Here is a 21,766-nt window from a genome sequence, read left to right on the forward strand (position 1 = left end):
TTTATCTTGATGTCTTTGAGTTGAAGCCGACTCTTGCGATGGCTCATTCAGGTTCAGCAAAGCATGGATTTGGAGCATTGCCTGATGCTCAAGAGGGGGGTAGCACCTCCGCTCCCTTGTTATAGACAGGCTCAGTTTTCATCTAGGAGTCGCTTGGTGACATCTTTGTATTCACCCAAGGTACTGAGGCTGACAGTACATGTGCTTATGGGACTTCTATGATATTGTGTACTAGTCACATGAGATGGTAAAGTTGGGTATGGTTCACAGTCGGCCGCACCATGAACTATGACTGCAACTATGGATAACTCTGTCTACATCTATGGGTAACGGAGATGGTTCTTGCCTTTGGAATGGCATGGTTTGGTTGAGCTCAAAGGCTGCGGCAACCTGAGCTAACACTTCGAGACTCTATGGAGAGTATAAGTCTTGCGAGCAGTCCTAGAGTTGGTTTGGTTCCTGGATATATGGATCGAACTCTATTTGTGCATGTATTTATACACTTTCCGAGATTTATGGTATTCTGGTGCCATTGGATCCTGGTACCCTTGAGAATACATTGGGTAATACTCTGGATGTGTCAGGATGAGATGCATGTATGTTGGTATGATACATCAGGTACTTTACCATGTTCATGGTGTATCACTGAATGTGGCTCCTGCCGGATGGCCATAAGTAGAGTGGGTAAAGCATCAAGAGGGACATATGTGGGAAGTACTTCGTGGATGTATAGTTTAGATGCATTGAGTGCTTTTATATGCTCATGTTGTACCATCAGTCGTGGGTCCTGCGGGATATACATGGGTGTAAGGCTTGCGAGCAACCTTGAGACTGTTATTGTGGAGTGGGTAGAGCATCTTCAAGAGCATATTGTTTGCGAATGCATATATGTGTCATGCATATGTTTGTCATGTAGAATGATGCATGGTTTTGTTTTACGTGTTCCCACTTGGTTTTAGACTTTTGCTGCAGGTTCTGAAGAAACAAGCAAGAGTGGTTTGTCACTTTGACGTGACAGTGTGGCCTTATTGTTCAGATGATTGTTTCATCACCCAGATGCACTGAAGGGGCATTGCTTGGGTCATATGGGGAATCCTTCTTCATTGGATGCTTACTGTGTTATTAAGTGCAATCGAGGACGCTTGCTATTTTTCAAGAGGGGGCTATGTTACGACCCTGTGTTTTTCCCTCTGGACAACAAGCAGGTAGGCACGGGCACGGGCACGGGCACGGGATGGAGAGTGTGGACAGGCATCAGTGGATATGAAAAGGAAATTCATAAGTGTGGCCAGCCCAAGTGTGAAAGGGGACAAAAAGAGATTTTTAAAAGTTATAAGGTTTTTAAACCTTTGATGATTTAAAGTATTATCATCATTATTTTGAACAAGCATGCGTTTTCTTAACCTTTGCTTTTGGCGTTTTTAATGAAAAAAACACATCGCCTCTTTAAAAGGAGAAGGGTGGCGAGCATGAAGTCGCCGTGTGGAGATCACCGTGTGGGAGTCGCCGGATGGTCTTCATGGGCACTGCTGCGCATGGTGCAACTGCTGCTACTATCGCCGCCAGGAGCTGCTACTGCCGCCGCTGCTGTTTGGCGCTGCTGCTGCCGACGCCAGGTGTTGCTGCTATTGCTGGGCACTGACAGGCAGGCTGTGCGCATGGCTACAGCCAGGCAAGTTGCTGCCAGCAAAAGGACACCAAACGGGCTGCCAGCAACCAGCGAGGGCAGCCAGGCAAGCGTCAGTTAGGCGGACAGTCAGGTGGACGCCAGGTGTGGGAAGGCGGTGCAGAGGATGGGCACACAGCAGTGATTTTGGCCACGTACTGGTGGTCGTGGAGCAGGTTACTTGTATGTGACAGCCAGGCAGGCGGTTTTTCTGCATCATGGAGCAGACCGCATCACTGAGGCATCTCCACAGCCAGACTAGACAGGCTTAGACCAGCATGATGGAAGCGGGTCTATGGGTTTTTGGCATCGTGATTGGATGGTGTATATGTGGATTTATTTGTCATGGAAACATGACATTGGTCTCTCGAGAGGAAACAGGACTTTGGTGACGAGGATACATGCCTGTGGTTTATGGATACAGGTCTATGGTTTATCGAATAGAGGTTTCATGTGGAAAGCATGCCTCTGGATTCATGTGAACAGGTTATAGTTTTCTCGAGGTTACATGCAAGCTATGAACACGTTATAGTTTTCTCGAGGTTACATGCAGGTTGTGACTGTAGAAAGGACATATGGTTTGGTACAGCCCTCCTGCTGTTTGGGAAAGGGTTGTGGGATCCATGGTAGAGATGGGGAAGACCTTTTCTAGCAGAGAGGTGTTGTACAGGTGTGCCTTCTCTATGGAATGCTTTGCTGTAATAACGAGAGTTTTTATTTGGAAGTCCTGGGTGAAAGCTAAAAGGGATCCTATTGGTGAAGGATTCGACAAATTGTACTTTGTACTCTTATTTGATCAAGTAAAGAAATACCGCAAGGGACGCCACTGCGTTTTGGGGTCCTTGTATTATTTGCAGGAGCACTCTAGCTCCCCTGTTTGTTTTTCTTTTCTAGGTTCCCATGGGTGATGAAGTGTTTTGTGTGCGATGTTTGTTCCACCGTCCGTCAGATTTCTGAAGGCCGGTTTCACAATCCCTGCCACAGAAAGACCATGAGGTTCGCTCCAAAGGGTGTAAACCCCCTTCGCGTCCACCCTTCTTGTCAGAAGGTTGCTCAACCATATTGAAGTCTCCTCCCACTATCCAATGATCAACCTGAGGAATGACATTTGTAATGGTGTCCCAAAAGGCCACCCTTTCACCTCTCACGTTAGGTGCATAGATATTCAAGATTCCCAATTTCTGACCCTCATGCATGATCAAGATCCACTGCGCTCTAGCAAGGATGATAACACCGTACCCAATAACATGAGGCATAACAGATGCTGCCACTGAAATGCAAACACCCCCTCTAGTCCCAACAGTCAAGGACTAGAAGGCATGGCCAAAAAGCATCTTACCAGTTTTGCCCACTGAAATCTATCCAATTTGTGTTCCTGCAACAAAAGTATATCCATAGACCCTCCTGTAACAGCAGGGTGAAGCTGGTCCTTTAGAAGGCGCTTCCTACCACGGGTGGGAAGCCCTCCAAGGCCCTGAACATTCCATGAGACGATTCTCATGGAAGAGAAGAGGGTTTGACCCCCGATCTAAGAAGACGATGGGCAGCCTGAGGACGCCTCTCATAATGCTCGAGGACGGGATAATCCACGGGGCAAAGTCCACTGACATGCCCTTGTCCGAGGCCCTACACAATACCTACATATGTACGAGAAACCTGTGCGCCCTACGGGGCATCAAGGGCAATGGCATCATGCTGAAAATCCTGCAATACATGATCCCCACTGCGCTGAACATCCTGCATATCGCCCCCTCCAAGCAGAGAGGACTCAACAAAATCATCCTGATCTCTGATATATCATCTCCCTGCAAAGAAGCATGAGCTGATACATCCCTCTGCCCAGAAACATCATCTATCTGAGGTACAAGATCCGAGGAGGTCTTCCCATCAATCGCACCAAGGGGGCGGGCGTGAGAGAGAGCTCGCCACACCTAGCGGACTATAGGACGGGAAGGATCCAAGGGAGGTGGCGCCTGAGAAGCACGCTTGCGAGGCCTCCTGCAACCCCGAGCCCGAGGGCAATCTCGAGCAAAGTGACCCTGCTGGTGACAAACCCGGCACTGATCGGGTTTACCCTGTTGGTGACAAACCCGGCACTGATCAGGTTTACCTGCAATCTCCATACGTTGCTTCAAAAGACCAGGGCCCAGAAGCAAAACACAATCCTCAAAGAGCTCACAGTCACGGGCAAGAACCATGACCCTGGGGACAGCATCCGCCGAGGCAATGACCACCTGGGCAAAAGATGTCGGCAAAGCGTGGAGGGGGGGCACTTGAAGAATCAGCCCAAAGGCGGACCCGATGGCCTCAAGCATAGGCCAATATGCGCGAGGAAGACCTAGGAATCTAAGATTAATCGGAAAACGGTTCCCGTCTTCCTCAACAGGGTCAAAATAGCTGGAGTAGGGAAGAAAAAAAACCTTCCTCGGGCCCAATGGCAAAGGGCTGCCCTTCAAAACCTCTGAGGCTGCGTCCTCAAAATCAAAATCCACTTGGAAGAAACCTCTTCCAAGCAACCTGACATCTCGAAAGTGTGGAGCGAGATCGAAAGGCAGAGCCGCCGGGACCCAATCCCGAGCCTCGAGACGAGAAGGGTGAGATCCAAAGATTCTGGCAATGAGGGTCGTTTTGGAGTCTTTCTCGATTTCGACGAAGAGGACCACGAGCTCAGCTTCGGTAAAAACAACGGTTCGCCCGACCGAGGGAGAATGATTAGCCATGATGCTAATCGAAGAAGAAGGCCGACTTGAACCCGGATGAGGAGCAATCCGAACCAAGGGGAAAAGGCAGGCAAGGAGGCGAAGGAAAGGAAGGGAGGGTGGAAACGGGAAGCAAGGGGAGGGGAGCTGAACACACAGGCGAAGGGAAGACTACGTAGAGGGATGAGGCGTAGGAATGAGGGGAGGAAGATGCAAGGGCGACCAGTGAGGAAGGATGAGAGGCGGAGGAAATGAGCGCTGCACAAAGAGATGAGGCGGAGGAATGATAGCGGGCAGAGGCAGGGGCGAACAGTGGAGGAGGACAGATGGGAGGCGGAGGAAGGCTGGGGTGACACTGGCACAGAGGCGGAGGGGCGCAGGCAGGGTTACACGGTCATTCAGCAATCATCAGATTGTATCTTTTCAGATCGTCTAATTCAGATCTCAGTGATCTCACCAACTCGGGACACTTGCCACCCATCGGGATTGTTTTGGCTCTGGCTGCACACTTCAGATGGCCCGTGTTCCAGATGCACGTTTTCTGAATGGAGATTCAGAGGATGAAGTTTATGTTGAGCAGCCTCCTAGTTTTGTGATTTAGGGACAGGACACCCATGTGTATCTTCTGCAAAAAGGCTCTTTAAGGTCTCAAATAGGCACCCCGTGCCTGGTATCAAAAGATTGATGCCTTCTTGTTTTCTCTTGGCTTTGAGAGGGCATATGCTGACAGCAGTCTCTATGTGCTTCTTTCTAATGGAGATATTTGGGTCATTGTTTTGTATGTTGATGACCTCATCCTTTCTGGCTGAGATACTGGGTTGGTCACACGAGTTCAGTCCAAGCTTTCAGAGACATTTGAGATGACTGATCTTGGCCTTCTACATTATTTTCTTGGGCTGGAGGTTGGGCAGAAAGATGACTGTATCTTCATTTCTCAGCAGAAGTATGTGAAGAAGCTGCTCTCACTTTATGGGTTATCAGTTGTATAGATCCCGATGCCAAGTTATCCAAGGAGGATGATACACCCTTGGTGGATTCCACAAAGTACCGGCAAATTGTTGGCTCATTGCTTTACCTTGCCAACACCCATCCAGACATCTCCTATGCTATAAGAGTCCTCAGCCAGTTCTCATCAGCCGCTCGAAGGTCTCATTGGCAAGCAGCTTTGAGAGTTCTTCGTTATCTTCAAGGTACTTCAGATTATGCCATCACCTACTCCAGTGGTGCTGATTTGGTTGGCTTCACAGATTCTGATTAGGCTAGCTGCATTGATACTCGGAGGTCTACATCTGCATATTGCTTCATGCTTGGTTTTGGGTTGGTTTCTTGGAAGTCTCAAAAGCAGAGGACTGTTTTTGCTTCTTCCACCAAGGCTAGGTATAAATCCTACCTTCTCTCCTCCACTGAGGCACTTTGGATTTATCAGATTATGGAGCATTTGTGCTATGCTGGCAATTCCCCGGTTACTATCTTTTTGGATTCTCTGAGTGTTATTGCTCTAGCTCAGAATCCTGTGATATGGGGATGATCCAAATATATTGAAGTGCATTATCATTTTGTACACAACTGGATCGAGTTGGGACTTCTTCAACTGCCCTACCGTTCTACCAAGGACAATGTGGTTGATCTCTTCACCAAGCCACTTCCAAAAGCTACTTTGGAGGTGTTACTTCAGCGTGTTGGTATTGGACCGCCCCTCTGGCGTTGAAGAGGAGGTGTTGGATTATATATAGAGGGTCTATTGCATCATTTTCATGCTTGTACTGGACATTTATGAGGCCCTGCATGTGCATATTTATTTAGGTATTTTTCCCTATTTTTTTATGCTTTTATAGCATTTTTATGCTATTGTGGGGCTGTCAGCCTGCTACAGCTGGCCGACCAGCTCTCCTGGGGAGTATATAAGGGCTGTCCCCCTTTTCCCCATTTCATCTCTTTTTTTAGCGGTTTCTTGAGGTCATTAGCAGCTGCTTCTGCTTCTTATCATTGTCCAGCACCTACGGGCTTCCCTCGTGCTCAGTTTTCAACAATAAACATCAGTTTCCAGCATTTACAGGTCTTGTACCTTGACCTACATCTGTGTTTTCTATTTGCTTCACTTTCTTTCAAAGTCTTCATCCTAGAAGAAGGGCACAAACAAGACACAGGACAGTAATTCAAATACTTCTAGTGATTCATCAAGGCGCTTCCGGCTCAGGAGGACCAGGATGGGTTCTTCAATAGTTATACAAATAGTTTTCCCCCGTGTGATTCCAACCAAAGGAGGCTTGTGGGCGGGAGAGGGGACTGTCATCAGCTCCTCATTTTTGGTGCATGGAAACTGTGAGTCGGAATTCCAAGCATGAAAATCCCATCTGCTGCCTGTTCATACCCCTTGTAATCTCATGCTATGATGATACAACTTGATCATTGCCTACTCCCTCCCATTTTGACTAGCAGCATTAGCTTCCCACTCTCCCTAGTTGCTGCTTCTGGATGCTCCCTACTGATGTATTGTAGGGCTAGATACTTACCTTCAGTTCTTTCTTTTCTTCTCCAGACAGTGTATCAGATGTCACATGGTTGTAACTTTGGTCTCATAGGTCACTTTGGCCTTTTGAAGACGTTAATATAACATTTCATTTCTCTCTCTCTCTCTCAGAGCAGACCCAGGCATGTTCAATACTTTTTCATTTTGTTGGGACGACAGAGGATACCCCACACAGGTACACTGATTTGTCTCATAGGCCGAGTTCGGTCTTTTGGAAGACGCTAATAAAATCTCTCTCTCTCTCTCTCTCTCTCTACTTTGTCTATATGATGATCGCTTCCTCCTGTGCATACTTCACCACGAGCCCTAAGGAGAAGACAAGCAGGTGGGAGGCGGGTGCAGGTGTTCACAAGTAGGCAGGCGTGAAGGCAAGCAAGCAGGAGGCGGAAAGGCAGGGCGCAGGTGGAGGTCAAGGAGGCAGGCGTGAAAGCAAGCAAGCAGGAGGCGGAAAGGCAGGGGGCAGGTGCCTGAAGGCTGGCAGGCGGAGGTCAAGGAGGCAGCGGGCGGGAAGCAATGGGATGGCAGGTGAAGGAAGGCGGAAGACAACGCACGGAGAGGGAAACGCATCATAGCAAGAGGGCAACCAGTTCAGGCTTGTGCAGAAGGGGCTTCAGTCCAAAAATATAGCCAAGGCTCTAATATAGCCAAGGCTTACAATAAGGTGTGGACACAAGTCATGCCACCTCAACATCACAATATCTCAAATATCTCATCTCCACTAGAGGTTGTTCACACACCCCCCCTTGATACATACTCCTTGTGCATCTAGGCACCACATTTTCAACACCCCCCCTAGGTGCCATCTAGGACACATCTAGGTGTGAGGTACACATCATAGGCATCTTGACCTAACATACAACTAGGCATCTTGGCCTTGCCCATGAACTAGACATCTTGGCCTTTACATCATTCTACCATGGCTACATCATCGATGCCAGCGGGTAGAACCAATACAACAAGTTACAAGGGGTGGGTGAAAACTCCATAGCTTCAAAAAAGTGCTTCCATATCCTCCTTTGGAAAGGAGGCCTCCATCACATTCACTTGTTGAGGTTGATTCTTTGACCAGCAGTTGCTTTCCATGTGTCCGAGTTTCCCACACACCGTACATTCAAAATTTGGTTTATCTTTGAATTTGCATGTGTTGAATGTGTGGCCTAACTTACCACAATGATTCCATCTAGGCATAAAGTGCCAATTCCTTTGACAAAGATGCTCCATTTTCATACTTGCTCTTCATCTTTTACTCATGTTCAAGCAATGAAGCTTGTACATCATTGAAGGATAGAGTAGAGTTGTTAGACAAGATTTCAACTATGTTACCATACTCTTCTTTCCTTTCACAGCTAGCAAGCAAGATAGCCTTAGCTTCATCATCATCAAGTGTCTTACCAATGATGGCAAGCTGTTGCTTAATGCTTTTATACTTGTTGATGTGGCTTGTTAGGTCATGGCTAGTACATAGGTTGAGTTGATACAATCGCATGAGTAAATGAACTTTTAAGTGTTTTGCCTGTGTACCAAACAATTTGTTTAACTCTTCCCATGCATCCTTGGCCTTCTCAATCCCAGTGATATGATGAATGACCTCATCATCCAATGCAAGTGCTATGAGTCCCAAGGCTCTCTCATTCTTCTCATTCCATGCAGTTCCTAGGCTTGCTTGAGTGTCCCTCCCTTGAATTATCCCCCACAAATTTTTCTTCATGAGTGCATACATGATTTTTGACTGCCATGTGTGGAATCCAATACCACTAAAATTGATGACTTCATTGTGTGCCATGATAAGTAGGGGGTCTCTTACCAAAGTCCCCGTCCATGCGGAGGTACTCGGCAGTGTCTACCCTTTACAATAAATAGCATAAGGCGAATTATGACCAGTTGTCCTAATGTGAAAGAAGCTTACATACAGCCATATCCACTACTGATTTGCAAGGTAATTCAACTTGGTAGCATCCACATCAATGAGGAGATGTACCACACACATTAATGAGAACATCCACCAGTGAGATTAGGCATTACAAAGCAATCTTAACCATGGTTTCTCATGACCTTATGAAAGCAAAGAGATATTAGAGCAAGCCTTCCACAAAAAACACTTCAAAAAGACTCAGGGAACTTGTACTTAGTCTTGGATTAATCCTTAATCCACTGAGATTAAACCTTTAGTCAAATATACTCACAATACCTCCAAAAAAATGGCTATGGCAGCAAGGGGTAGGTCTGAAGAACCACTGTTTTCTCCTCCTCCTCGTCGAGATAGCTCAAACCCTTTTCCAGGCTTGTAGAACAAGTCGGGGCGCATGTCTGACCAACTGGAATTAGACAGTGACACCATACAGAGGAGTGACTCCGATTCGGAGAGGACTGAGTCAGAGAAGGACACGATGGCAGCAACTCACAGACGCACATAAGGACATTACAAAATTCCCCCGTCCATTCACACACACTCCTCCCTCTCCCCCACTTGCACAATTAACACTGCAGCCTTACCATGTAACTATCTAGCAATCATTAACCAGCTAGTTGTAACCAAACTCTGTAACTCTAGCTGCTATTTGTGAAACCATCTAACTAGGTGCAATCTGGTTAATCCATAGTGCTAACTAAATCCCTTGGCTACGTACCATTATAAGTGTCCTGAAATCCTTGGTAAGAGACCATTTCAGTGCCTGGAGACCATTAAAAGGCGTGCAACTTCTTCCATAGAGTCAGAGATTCTGTTTAAATACATCTTGTCCATACCCTCGCACCTCCAGGGCCCCACAGACATATGCAGCGTTTCTCTGCTTTTTGAGCACCTTTCCTTGTCTGGAGACGAGAGTGGGATCAATTGGTAATACAGGCCCCAAGGGTGGCTATTTCCCCCACCCCTATAATATGTAACCTCCCTCTGAGAGGAGCCAGTCATGAAGGAGTGCCCCCGCGGAGACAAGGGTGGAATCAATTGGCATTACAGGCCCCAACAGTTAAATTTTCCCCCAACCCCATCATATGTAGCCTCCCTCTCAGAGGAGCCAGCCATGGAGGAGCACACCCACGCTGCACCACCCCCCTTCCCTTTTCTTTTTCTAGACTTTTACATCATCAGAGGGAAATTCCAAGCGATTTTTCTTTACTATTGGAAGGATCTTTTCTTAAGACGAGGTGGTTGTGTGTGGTGGTGATGGTTTGGAAGCAGGGAGGGGGGGACACAGACAAAGAACACATACCCCGCTTCTGTTGGGCGGCCCTCGAGCCAGATGATAGATCCTTGTCCGTCAACACCGATGCCGCCCAATCGCTTCCCGGACGAAGCCACGAGGTCGGCTGTGAGGGGGGATTTCCATGACCCGAACTTTGCCTCTTCTTTGCTGCTGCTGCTGCTGCTACTCATGCTGCAAAAGCTTGTGTGGCAGAATGCTTGCACAGTCCTCACCTTCACGGGAAACCCTGTATTCTGCTTGAATACACCAGACAGCAACGTTGATGCAGCAGCTATATGCACATGACGGACCTGCACTACCATCACAACGCCCACCGTGTCCTTATATACTTGTGATGAGGAGGAGGAGGAGCATGGCCATCCTTGCTTGGACTTGGACTACTATTTTCTCATTCAATGCAAAATATTATTGTTTTGCCTCTGAGTTTTTCAACAATAACAGTGTTTTTCTAAGGTTTTATTTTAGAATATATGATTAATGCTTGAAAAACTAAAGAAATGATGACCCTCCTTGCCCTTTAATGATGACCCTCCTTGCCCTTTCAAGTTTTTATTCACATGCGTTCACCCATGTCCTTTCTTTTCTCTCTTTTCTGACCAATAATCAGTATGTATGTTACTTCAGACCTGATTTTACATCTCGACCTTTTAAACCAACCAAATCTACAAACTAAATACACCCCTATGTAAGATTCCTCCCCTCAAGCTTTAGAGATGTAAAGGTATAAGAAGCTCCCTTTCAGTCTCTGTAATCATCCCCTAATTCTGAATGCAATAAAATATCGTTTCCTTTGTTTTTGGTTTAGAGAGAGAAAATATTCTAGAAAGAGGTAATACAAATTTGAGATATTTTTCGATACAAAGTTTCTCCTAATATCTAAGATGAATTCCCCTGAAATAGAAGTTCAAAAAGAATTTTCCAATGTGCATTAGAAATTAACTGAATATATGTATTGGAGACCTTAGCCTAAGGGTCCACATTTTCAGAAAATTTTGATTAAGGTCCAAATAAGGTTCTAAAGGACCAATAGGATTAATCCAAGTGTTGAGATGAGAAAAATACAAAGAATAAAATAAAATACCCCAAAAATGAGTAAACGTTCACATAAGATGAAGAGTGGACCAAGGATTGGGTTTATTAGTTAAAAATTGGGATATTTTAGTAAAATTATGAATTTTTGACACCTCAATAAGGAGGGAAGTAGGTACCTTTTTTCCATCATTGCTTTGCATTTTTAATTCAAAAAAATAAGATATTTTTATCTCTCCTCTTGCAAACTGGATCAAAAAGTGAGCTAAATTGGTCCAAACCTTGTCCAAAATGGATCAAACTGAAGCTGGAAGCCTCTAGATCCCAGTTGGACTTGGTTAGCAGCCTCCCTCACCTATAGAAAGACCCTCACTCCTTTATATTTTCATCTTTGAGTAATTACATACCAGTATTATCTTCATTTTAGTGTAATTCTATTATTCCTCTATTTTGCCTCTACTTTTGGAAGCTTTGGAGCTTCACAATCTCCATCCTCTCTTAGAGATTACCCTCCCCAACTTGGTGGCCAAAGCTTGCTTTGTGGGCTTCACTTCTTTCTTTAAAGAATCAAGTCAAAATCAAAGGTAAGCCTTAATCCAATGGTTTTTCTATCTTTCTCAATGGTTATCTCCTTCCCAACCCCTCTAACGCTTGGGAAGCTTTTAATTAAATGGTTTTTTCTTGAAATCAAGCTTTCTAATGATTCATAATGTTTAAATGATTTAATACTAATCTTTATGCTTAATTATAATATTTTTATTAGTAAATCTCTCTTTTTGGAAAGATTAATCATCTTTATGGTTAGATCCTTGTTAGAAGGATGGTTCTTAATGATAAACTCATTATCTTAAACAAAACTCTAGGCTTGACAAGCTAGAGAAAAAGATTAGGTATTTTTATGAGTTTAATCTAGTTAAAAATGATGATTAATTTCTTTAAGCTTGTTTATGATTAAGAAAAATCATATTAATTCGTTTTAAGTTGAAAAGGGTTATGTTAACATTTTTGGAAATAAGGAATGGATATTTGAGAATAATCAAGAGATTTAATCGTAATTATTTTATATATGCATAAATAAATTTTAGTTTAAAAGAGGAGTTCTTATCATATTTCAATTATGAATATTCATTTAAAATTAGAAAATTTAACATTCTCAGAAGTTGCAGCAGCGAAGCTATGGCAAAATTTTCCAGAAAAAAGATAAATCTTATTTTTTTGCATAAATTTAATAAAGCAAAAAGATGAATTCCCATCATATTCTAGGCATAGATATTTTTATGCTAAAAGAATGATTTTTGTCATATTTATGGAAAATACTTTTATAGTATTTATGTATAATTATTTAAATAGAGAAAAGATAAATTTTTGTTATATTTATCTTTATATATATACATGCATAAATAAATTTTATGCTAAAAGTGGAGTTTTGAGCATTATTCAATAGTCAGAAAAATAAAGAAGGTTATGCACAAATATTATAGAATCATTCAATTTATGAGAATTATGAATATAATTCATTTAGATAAATGGATTAGTATTTATATTAAAAGAGTAAATATGGATATAATTGATTTTGTAAATCCCATGAATCTTTTAATCAAAAAGAAGAATATTGAGTATATTTTATTTTGAGAAATTTGTGAATGGATGTGAATGGATGTGTGTGGATGTAGGAATGATGTGAATGGATGTGAATGGATGTGAGTGGATGTTGGAATGATGTGAATGGATGTAGGAATGATGTGAATCGATGTGAATGGGTGTAAATGGATGTAGAAATGATGTGAATGAATGTAGAATGATGTGAATCAATGTAGAATGATGCGAATCGATGTGAATGGATCTAGGAATGATGTGAATGGATGTAGGAATAATGTGAATGGATGTGATATGATGTGAATGGATGTAGGAATGATGTGAATAGATGTGATATGATGTAAATGGATGTGAATGGATGTCGGATGATGAGAATGGATGCGAATGGATATGGAATGATGTAAATGGATGTAGGACGATGTAAATGGATGTGGAATGATGCGATGTGAATTGATGTAGAAGAATGTGGAATGATGAGAAATGACGTGGAATGATGTGGAAAGATGGAGTTTCTTGGAAACTGTAATTGAGACCTGTTTTTAAAGATTGTTTTATGTCAAGAATGCTTGGGAAGCATTTTGACTATCTTGTCAAATAAGGTTGTAAAAAGGTTGCACAACAACTAACGGAGAGGAGAGTCAATGAAGGACGTCTCGCATGGCAAGATCGGCCGAGGTCTTGACCAGCCTCGGTTCGATTAAAACGGTGAGCTTCCGGTACAGTGGATGAGGGATAAAGGAAGCGGCCTATGAGTGAAGCGCTAGGTGACCTACGAAGAAACCTAGAGGGTGCTGACCATACGGTGCTCGCCCAGGATACCCACGCATGCGAGCGACGAGGAAGAAAAACGCGTTGGAGCTGTTTTCTGAACATGGGCATGGATCTGGTTGATTGGCCTTGCTAGTCTTCAACGGATGAGTTCATGGCTCTTTTACATGGATCTTGTTGGTTGATCTTACTGATCCCCAACTGAGAGTCCATATGGTTTTTAATGTGATTAAACTCTTAATAGGTACTATGGGCTTGGAACTATTGAAAAGGTCCCTGAGTGAGCAGGTGGTGAGCGTTCTGGTTGCGATGATGCCATAGGTACGTTGAGGAAGGAATGACTGAAATTGTATCTTAGGCTAGACTAATGGATTCCTATCATAAAATTCAATTTTATTCAAGTTACGATAGTTGAAGTAAGTCCCAGGATAATCCTTCTTCTATGAAAAAAGCATGAACGGTTGTTCCTCTTTTGATGGGGAAAAAAGTGTTGGTCTCTATGAACCAAGTCCAAGTTCCCCCTTTGATTTGGCCATGTGACCCGCGGGGTCGGTCGGAATACAAAGGATAGTTAAGGCTGTTGATTAAGTTAGAAGATTTTTTCTGAAGGAATCTCCTATGCTTTCTGGAAGAGGGAAGTGTTTTCCAGGTTCGGTTTTGGAAGAGCCGCCGGATTAGTCTCTTGTCCGGACATTCGTGGGCGAGGCCTCGAGTGGGAAACTCTACCCTGCGCACAAGGTTGCTACTTCCGCTGTGCCAGCACTCTAGAGTTCGATGTGCAGAGGGGGCAGGGATCTCACAACTGGTATCAGCTTAAGAAGAAAAAATAAATTTTATCAGAACTTTATAATTAAAAAAAACTTAGAAAGAGCATTTACATGTTGTATTCTCATTCCTTAAGCTTCATTGATGAAGACTTTTAATCAATGAATTGGGTTTTTAGATGGAAGTACCGCAACTGTGTGAAATCCATGACTTGCTTAAGGCCTAGACATGATGGTAATTACCTTATAGCTCCAAGGACTGTGATTACCCATATACCGTGGGTATAACTACAGCTCTTTACTAACAATATATACGAGTGAATCTAAGACCTTGAAGTTATAAGCAAAAATGCTATCCCAGATGATGAATTCGAATGCTGGTTGATATGATTTTAGAATTCTGGTTGAGAATTGATGAATTGATTTGGATTCTGATTGAAAGATGATGATTTCTGAATTTAGGATGATGATGATGGATAAGTCATGATGATGATGAATGGAGAGAATTCCAGTAATGATGTTGGTAACTGGGAAGACGATCAAGTCTTTCAGCAGATCATTATGAGATTAGTGGATTGTAGGGTTGACCAAACTTTAAGGAGCCCCAGAATCAATTGGATCTAAAGTTTAACTCCTTTCAGATTTGAAGTGATCTTTTCACCTGAGCGTTTTGGTTAAGTTGGAAAAAGGGACTTAACAGGGAATTTTCGTATTGATAGGATCATGGATCAAAGTCGTTGTTTCAGAAATGTTAGCCTCTGACGCGATGAGGAAGAGCTTGACCCAGATGTTCACAAAGCTCTTCAGCGTGGACCTTTCAAAGGTGAAGGGGAGCACTTGGGAGAAACAGTAGAGAAGTGGATCGAAGCTATGGAAGAGTACTTCGATGTCACTAGTTACAATGAAAAAAGTAAGGTGGCTCTTGTCAAGTTGAAGATCGCAAAAACAGCCAGGGTAGCGTGGAGGAACCACTGTAAAACAAACCGTTGGATCGGCACACCCAAACGTGGAATGATCTCAAAGCTTACCTCAGGAAGAGATTCTATCCTCCCGGCTTCCTAGAAACTAAGATGAATGAATTCCTGGAGCTAACCCAGGAAAGCCAAATCACGGAAGAATATCACCAAGCATTCACTCTCCTCCTCAAATACTCACCACCGTTGGATGAAGAACAACTGATGGCCAGATTCATTCGGGGAATGAACAAACCCTTAGATACCCTGGTGAAGAATACTAAGCCAGTTTCTATGGCTAAAACCGTGTGGATGGCGAAGGATTTTGCTAAGGCCTTTGATATCAAAGTCCCGTCGAAGCCAACACCATCATCTTTCAAAAGATTCCTAGCTCCAAAAGGTGATTCTAACTTTCCACCTCCTAAGAGACAACAAGGTCAAACTCAGAATACATGAAGTTCCAGCATGGAAGAAAGGTCTTTTTTTCGGAACACAATCCCCTGGAATTTAACTTCAGAAGTTCCACCCTTGAACAAAGAAGTTAAATGCTTTAACTGCCAAGGATACGGTCATCGTAGTATGGATTGCCCAACTCCTTTTGGATCAAGGATCAAGGTTTTCAGGACAAGGAAGTCAAGGACCAAGATTCTAGATGCAAGCTCCTTCCTTCCAAGGTAATCAAGGTGCTTCCCATCAAAATCAGGGAAACCCCAAAGGTAGACCCCCTAACCAACCCAGAAGTACTACAACTATGCCTTTTATAATAATAAGGCCATCCCTCTCCCTTTCACGTTGTTCTTAGATTTTTAGATTTAGATGGGTTTAACCAATCGAAAAAAAATCAAATTAGTTAACCGATTAGCAAGTAAATACTAAGATTGATGGAATAGAAAATAGTATAGTGCAAAGATATAAAAATGTATGCACAAAAACACATGAATAAAATAATAGAAGTGCTATGCTCAAAATCTTAATGAAGATGATGTGTTGGGTTGCACACCGCTCTCATCGTGGTTTGGAGCCCATAATGATAGTATTGATCATGCCATGAAAATTAAAAAATGATTGTGGCCAATGAGATGATAATTATAGTTATTGATGGTAGCCTTTTCTGCTTTTCCCTTGTGTACTTGCCATAGGAAGAGGTCCATAGGTGTTGTGCCATGTGTAAACATCTGGTTCACTCAAGCCATTGAACCATTAGTGAGAGTTGCAAGGCTATTGATCATTTGGGTGTAGAACTTAATTTTCAATGTGTTGTAGATAGTGTCAAGCAAGGTCCTTCAATTCAACCATCCTTTAGACATGTATTTGGTGGGGATCATACCATAGGAATTTTAAATTAAACTTCCTTGGGCCAAGCCTAGATTCATACAAAAGCACGAACTCCCCCTTGGCAAACTTACAAGGCTTTATATGTATGTCACTTTCTCTGACTTTGAGTTACCTATTGTATCCATGTTCCTCTGGTTTGAATCTCATCCAATTTGTGAGTTGATTCAGCCTCTGTTTGAGTGATTCATCAAGAAAATGTTTCAATATCACTCAAAGACTCAAACCTACAAATTCTAAATGAGATATGGCTAGCACTCCATACACTAGCCAGAACAATGACCACTTATTACTTTGTATACTCTTATGTATGCCTATAAATTGGCTAGTAGCATGAGTTTTCTTGCACTAATTTTGTCAAGATATTATGTGCAATTTTATTATTTCTTTCAGCTTAACCAATTGCATTTTGAATAATATGTGTTTAAATTTCATTGAAATCCGTAACTAATATACTTCAATGCCTTTGTTTTTATGAAGTGGATCCCTGGTTGATTCACAATCTCAATCGAATAATGAAACTTGGTAGTAATTTCTTGTATATGAATGAATCTTTAATCTTGTTGGGTTATTTGTTTTCCAGGACTTGTATTGGGTTTAGAGGCATCATATCACTTGTCATCCTAGATCTCTAATAATGATCACATTACAAAAGTCAATAGTATCTTTATGCAAAGTGTTCCACAAAAATTAGTAGCATCTTCATGCAAAGTGTTCCACAAAAATTCATAGCATCTTTATGCAAACATCTTCATGCAAAGTGTTCCACTACAATCCTACTTGTAACTTATGATTTAAGCTATTATTTTGGCACCAAAGTGTCCCTCCATTGCACCAAAGCGTGCCTCAATAATTATCAAGCCTTGTTCTTCCTCAAGTATGCAACTTCTTAGAATTATATTTGCTCCTAGTTTTATAAGTGCTCTTACAATCATAGTATACCTACATGATTCTAGAACTATACCTTTCCTTTGATTTTTGGTAATCCCCTTTAAAAATTCTCCCATGGATGATTTCTTGCCACTTTTGATCCATTTTCCATTCTCAAAATAACTTCACATCTAGAAATTAATTAAGAACTTGCCACTTGCAATCCACTATCCCTTCTCCAAATAACTTGACATCTAAAAATTAATTAAGAACTTTCCACATGATCCACTTTCCCTTCTCTTCTAAATAACTTAACATCTAGAAATTAATTAAGAACTTGCCTTTCAAGGGTCTTTAATATGGTTAACTTGAATAAATAATCACATCTAAAAAGGTTTATAAGGATGACCTTGAAACCAAAATCATATAATAGAAGCATCCACCTCATTAGCCTCCCTTGATTTACTACCTTACTTGACCACTTGCTCAAGCAATAGGCCCTAGTTTAGCAAACATTTTCCTCATAAGCTCTTGGGCTTGTTTCATTTTTTCCTTCTCTAACACGAGGTGGGGGTACTCTTTAAGTTTCCTTAGAAGGTTCTCCTTTCTTCTCTTTGAGAAAAGCTAATTTAAGTTGGAGATCACTCATTATTTTTGCAAGGGAGGCAACTTTGAAGCTCTTTCCCCATAAGTGAACCACTTTTAATGTTCATGATATCATTGTCCTTTGAGGTTAAAGCTTGAGCTTTTTTCTTATTAGCAACCTTGGATATTCCCCTATCTACTACCCTTGTTTTGTCTTGGAGCCTTGTGAGGCATTAAGGGGACTGTTTGAACAAGTCCTCCTTGTGAGGCATTAAGGGGACTGTGTGAGGCATTAAGGGGACTGTTTGAACAAGTCCTCATTTTGCACTTAACAAGTTAAGGCTCATCAAAATGGTTGCTAATGATGCTACCACTATGAAATTATTACCCTTGAAATAATGTTTAAATCACTAGTGATGCTACCACTAGTTAAATTATTACCCTATTGGGATAATCCTTGAAAGAATGTTTAAATCAAACTTGTAACATGTGCCTCTTTAAGGAATGACATTGTGATAATCATTAAAATCATGTTCAAATCCACAATTGTAACATGTGCCTCTATAAGAATGACATGGAGTTTGGCAATGGAGAAGAAGATGGAGTTGGAGACATTGTTAAAGTAGAGAGAGAGAGGGCAGCCAAGAAAAGCTCCCTCCAACAAGCTCCCTCAAAAATCACACTCTTTACATGGCATGTGCATAGAGAGGCTCATACAAAATGAGGCAATCCAGACGGCCTTGAATTAACAACTTTGTAGTTTAGCTTTGAATCAAAGGGTTATGTCTCATCTAAAGCTCCATTTATGTTGTCTATGAGAGGAAGCCCAATGAAGACTACCTTTATGTCACACTTGAGGATCAACATGAGTAGGGACCCATGTCAAATTTTATGTGTTAGAGCAATTTGAGGTTGAGCTAAATGAGTGGCAAGATTTGAAATGAAAGAATTTCGCATGCATTCTCAAGAAGGTGCATGATAGAATAATCTACCTTATTCGATTGTGATGTATTGTAGCTTTTGATTAATGTTGATCATTGGGTGAAACGTAGTCTCCATGAGAGGAAACCCAATGAAGACTACCTTTATGTCACACTTAAGGATCAACATGAGTAGGGACCCATGTCAAATTTTATGTGTTAGAGCAATTTGAGGTTGAGCTAAATGAAAGAATTTCGCATGCATTCTCAAGAAGGTGCATGATAGAATAATCTACCTTATTCGATTGTGATGTATTGTAGCTTTTGATTAATGTTGATCATTGGGTGAAACGTAGTCTCCATGATTAATGTTGATCATTAATGTGAACATCTTATACATATGCTTCATTGTGACACATTAGGGTGAGATGCATATTTATAGATGTGGATAAGCGTCGAGAAGGAGAGTTACTTCTCACACTAAAAACAACAAATGAGTATGAATGAATCCTAAGCTTTGTTTATGATTTGATAGTTGTCCTATTATGTACTTGGTCTATGATAAATATTTATTTATGGTTTAAGGGGCTTACTTGAGCTCTTGTTTATTTGTAATTTAATAGGCTTACTTGAGCTCATATTAAGCCTACATTCTCCTATGAGGCCTTTTTATCCCAGAAGTTCAACATGGCCAATAAAACCTTTCTCTTGGATATATTATTAGTCAAAGATAAGAGATGGGTTGAGGTAGAAATGGCTCTAGAAAGGAAGTTTGGAATTAATCCATGGTACTAGTAGTAATGCTCTACCAAAACCATGGTACTCGTAGTAATGCTCTAGAAAGGAAGTTTGGAATTAATCCATGGTACTAGTAGTAATGCTCTACCAAATCCATGGTACCAGTAGTAATGCTCTACCAAGTGTGCTCTAAGGTTTTAAAAAATCACGCTATTATAAAATTGGTATAATAGAAAATGCACACGATTATAGGGGAGGATTTTACAAAAGGCAATTGCACACTTGGACATGGAGAATATATCTTGAAGAGTATACAAATCTCTATATATTAAGGTAGTGAAAGGTGTAGAGATACTATTTTGAGATAGAGCTTACAAGATGCAACCATTACAAATCCTGCAAATGGAGACGATTTCTTCCATTCAACTATAATCGTTTTGAAAAATGGAATGTTTCTCTCTCAAAAGACAAACTCTATATATTGTGTAAATGGAGACAATTTCTTCCAGTCAAATACAATCTGAATACAAAAGGGAATATTTCTCTCTCAAAAGACAAAATCCATATATTGTGCTCTTCCTATGTGAGCCTAGATAGGTTTCTAACTCTTAAACTCGTGTCCTAAAAGTTTTTCGTAATGAGCAAAGTATACAATTTTCATATCAAACTAGGAAAAAGGAGATAATGTTTGATGTTCACCACCAAGCCTATATAGGTTTTTCTAACTCTTAAACTCTTTTCTTAAAATTATTTCTTAATAAGCAAAGTATACATTTTTTCCATATCAAACTAGGAAGAAAGAGATAATGTTTGATGTTCACCACCAAGTTAAAGGATGGGCACATCTACATAGTTTGGTGATGCTAACAAGTTTAGGCTATACATGAATAAGGAGACGTATTGGGCCTACATATTTGATCAACGAAAGTCTATCGACGACAAGGGATTAAGGGTGCAACATGGATTAGATCTACCCATGGATTTGAGGCCTCTTTAAGAAGGAAAGACACTAACACATGCAAGATGACTTCCTTGATCTATGGAAGTATATGAAGAGTGTGCTTGATGTAGACAAGAGCTCGAACTAGAGTATTCTTTAACAACACCTATTCTTTAGGTAGCCATTAATAATATATGTTTACTTTCACTTTTGATTATGAATCTTTATAATAATAGTTGTATTAAGTTTCTAGGTAGGTGATGGCGCCCCATGTGCGGCACCAACTACTACTTGAATGTTATGTGACCAATTGGTGGTCAAGCTTAAAAACTAACTTCTAAGCTAAAATTAAGGATTCTTTGATTTTGTGATTATAGAGTTTCTTGAAAAGGTGAATGCTAAAGACCTTTCTCATTCAGAAAGATGGTGAACCTTGTGTGGGGTGCCTTTCCCACCAGGACAGGTGTGAATCTTATGGATTCCTCTGTAAATGCCCAAAGTGGAAGGTTTTCTCTCATGAGCTCTCTTTTTAGGTAGAAATCTTTGAGCCATTGTCTTGTGGAGTCATGGGCTTTTCTTGTCCTTTATGGATAAGGTTTTACATGAACATGTGTTTTTAGGTGGCAAGGTTTACATTGTCCTTCACAATGGATGAAGGATGGTATGTTACTTGTGGATTAGGTGAGCGTTTGAGCAATTCCCCATGGTATATAACCATGCAAAGAAGCATATATTTGAGCGTATATGGTACTATTAGATGTAGGCTAACCATGGGGAGGGGGTAAAGAAACAACATCTTTTGTAATATCTTATTCACACACCTTATTCATATAAGATTCATATTTTTGTCTCTTGTAGGTTCATAATCTGATCATGGGCATCTTTGAGCAAGATTCCCACTTGCAAAGGTGGATCCTGAGGTTGGAGAGTAGGTGGACAGAGGGACTTTTCCATGGTCTCATAGAGTCTTGATGGAGTCTCCCCATCAAGTCATCAAAGTGCACGGTGGTGGCGGCATCACATGTGCAAGGAGGAGGGAAAATATCATGTGTTTTGACTTTGTGATTTATAGCTGAAAATAAGAAAATGACCATAAATCCCTAACAAGTGATTCAAATGGAATGATCTAGAGCTCGATGGCGGTAAGCTCTCGAGGAGTAATAATAAACC

The 21,766-nt window shown here is 41.6% G+C and overlaps 1 protein-coding gene across 1 annotated transcript in view; it reads right to left on the reverse strand.

Annotated features, from left to right (window-relative positions):
* LOC147626341 (alpha/beta-Hydrolases superfamily protein) overlaps positions 1 to 10,600 on the reverse strand; it is a 91,762-nt gene extending 81,162 nt beyond the window's left edge. Inside the window, exon 1 of the mRNA XM_086816485.1 lies at positions 10,108 to 10,600. Within this exon, the coding sequence (XP_086672611.1) occupies positions 10,108 to 10,403 (296 nt within the window). The 5' untranslated portion in view covers positions 10,404 to 10,600. The remainder of the gene's footprint in view (positions 1 to 10,107) is intronic.
* Positions 10,601 to 21,766: the final 11,166 nt, after the last annotated feature.

This window comes from Cibotium barometz, chromosome 22, assembly GCF_041138505.1.
Source record: "Cibotium barometz isolate CiBa-2024 chromosome 22, ASM4113850v1, whole genome shotgun sequence".
NCBI classification, from domain to species: Eukaryota; Viridiplantae; Streptophyta; class Polypodiopsida; order Cyatheales; family Cibotiaceae; genus Cibotium; species Cibotium barometz.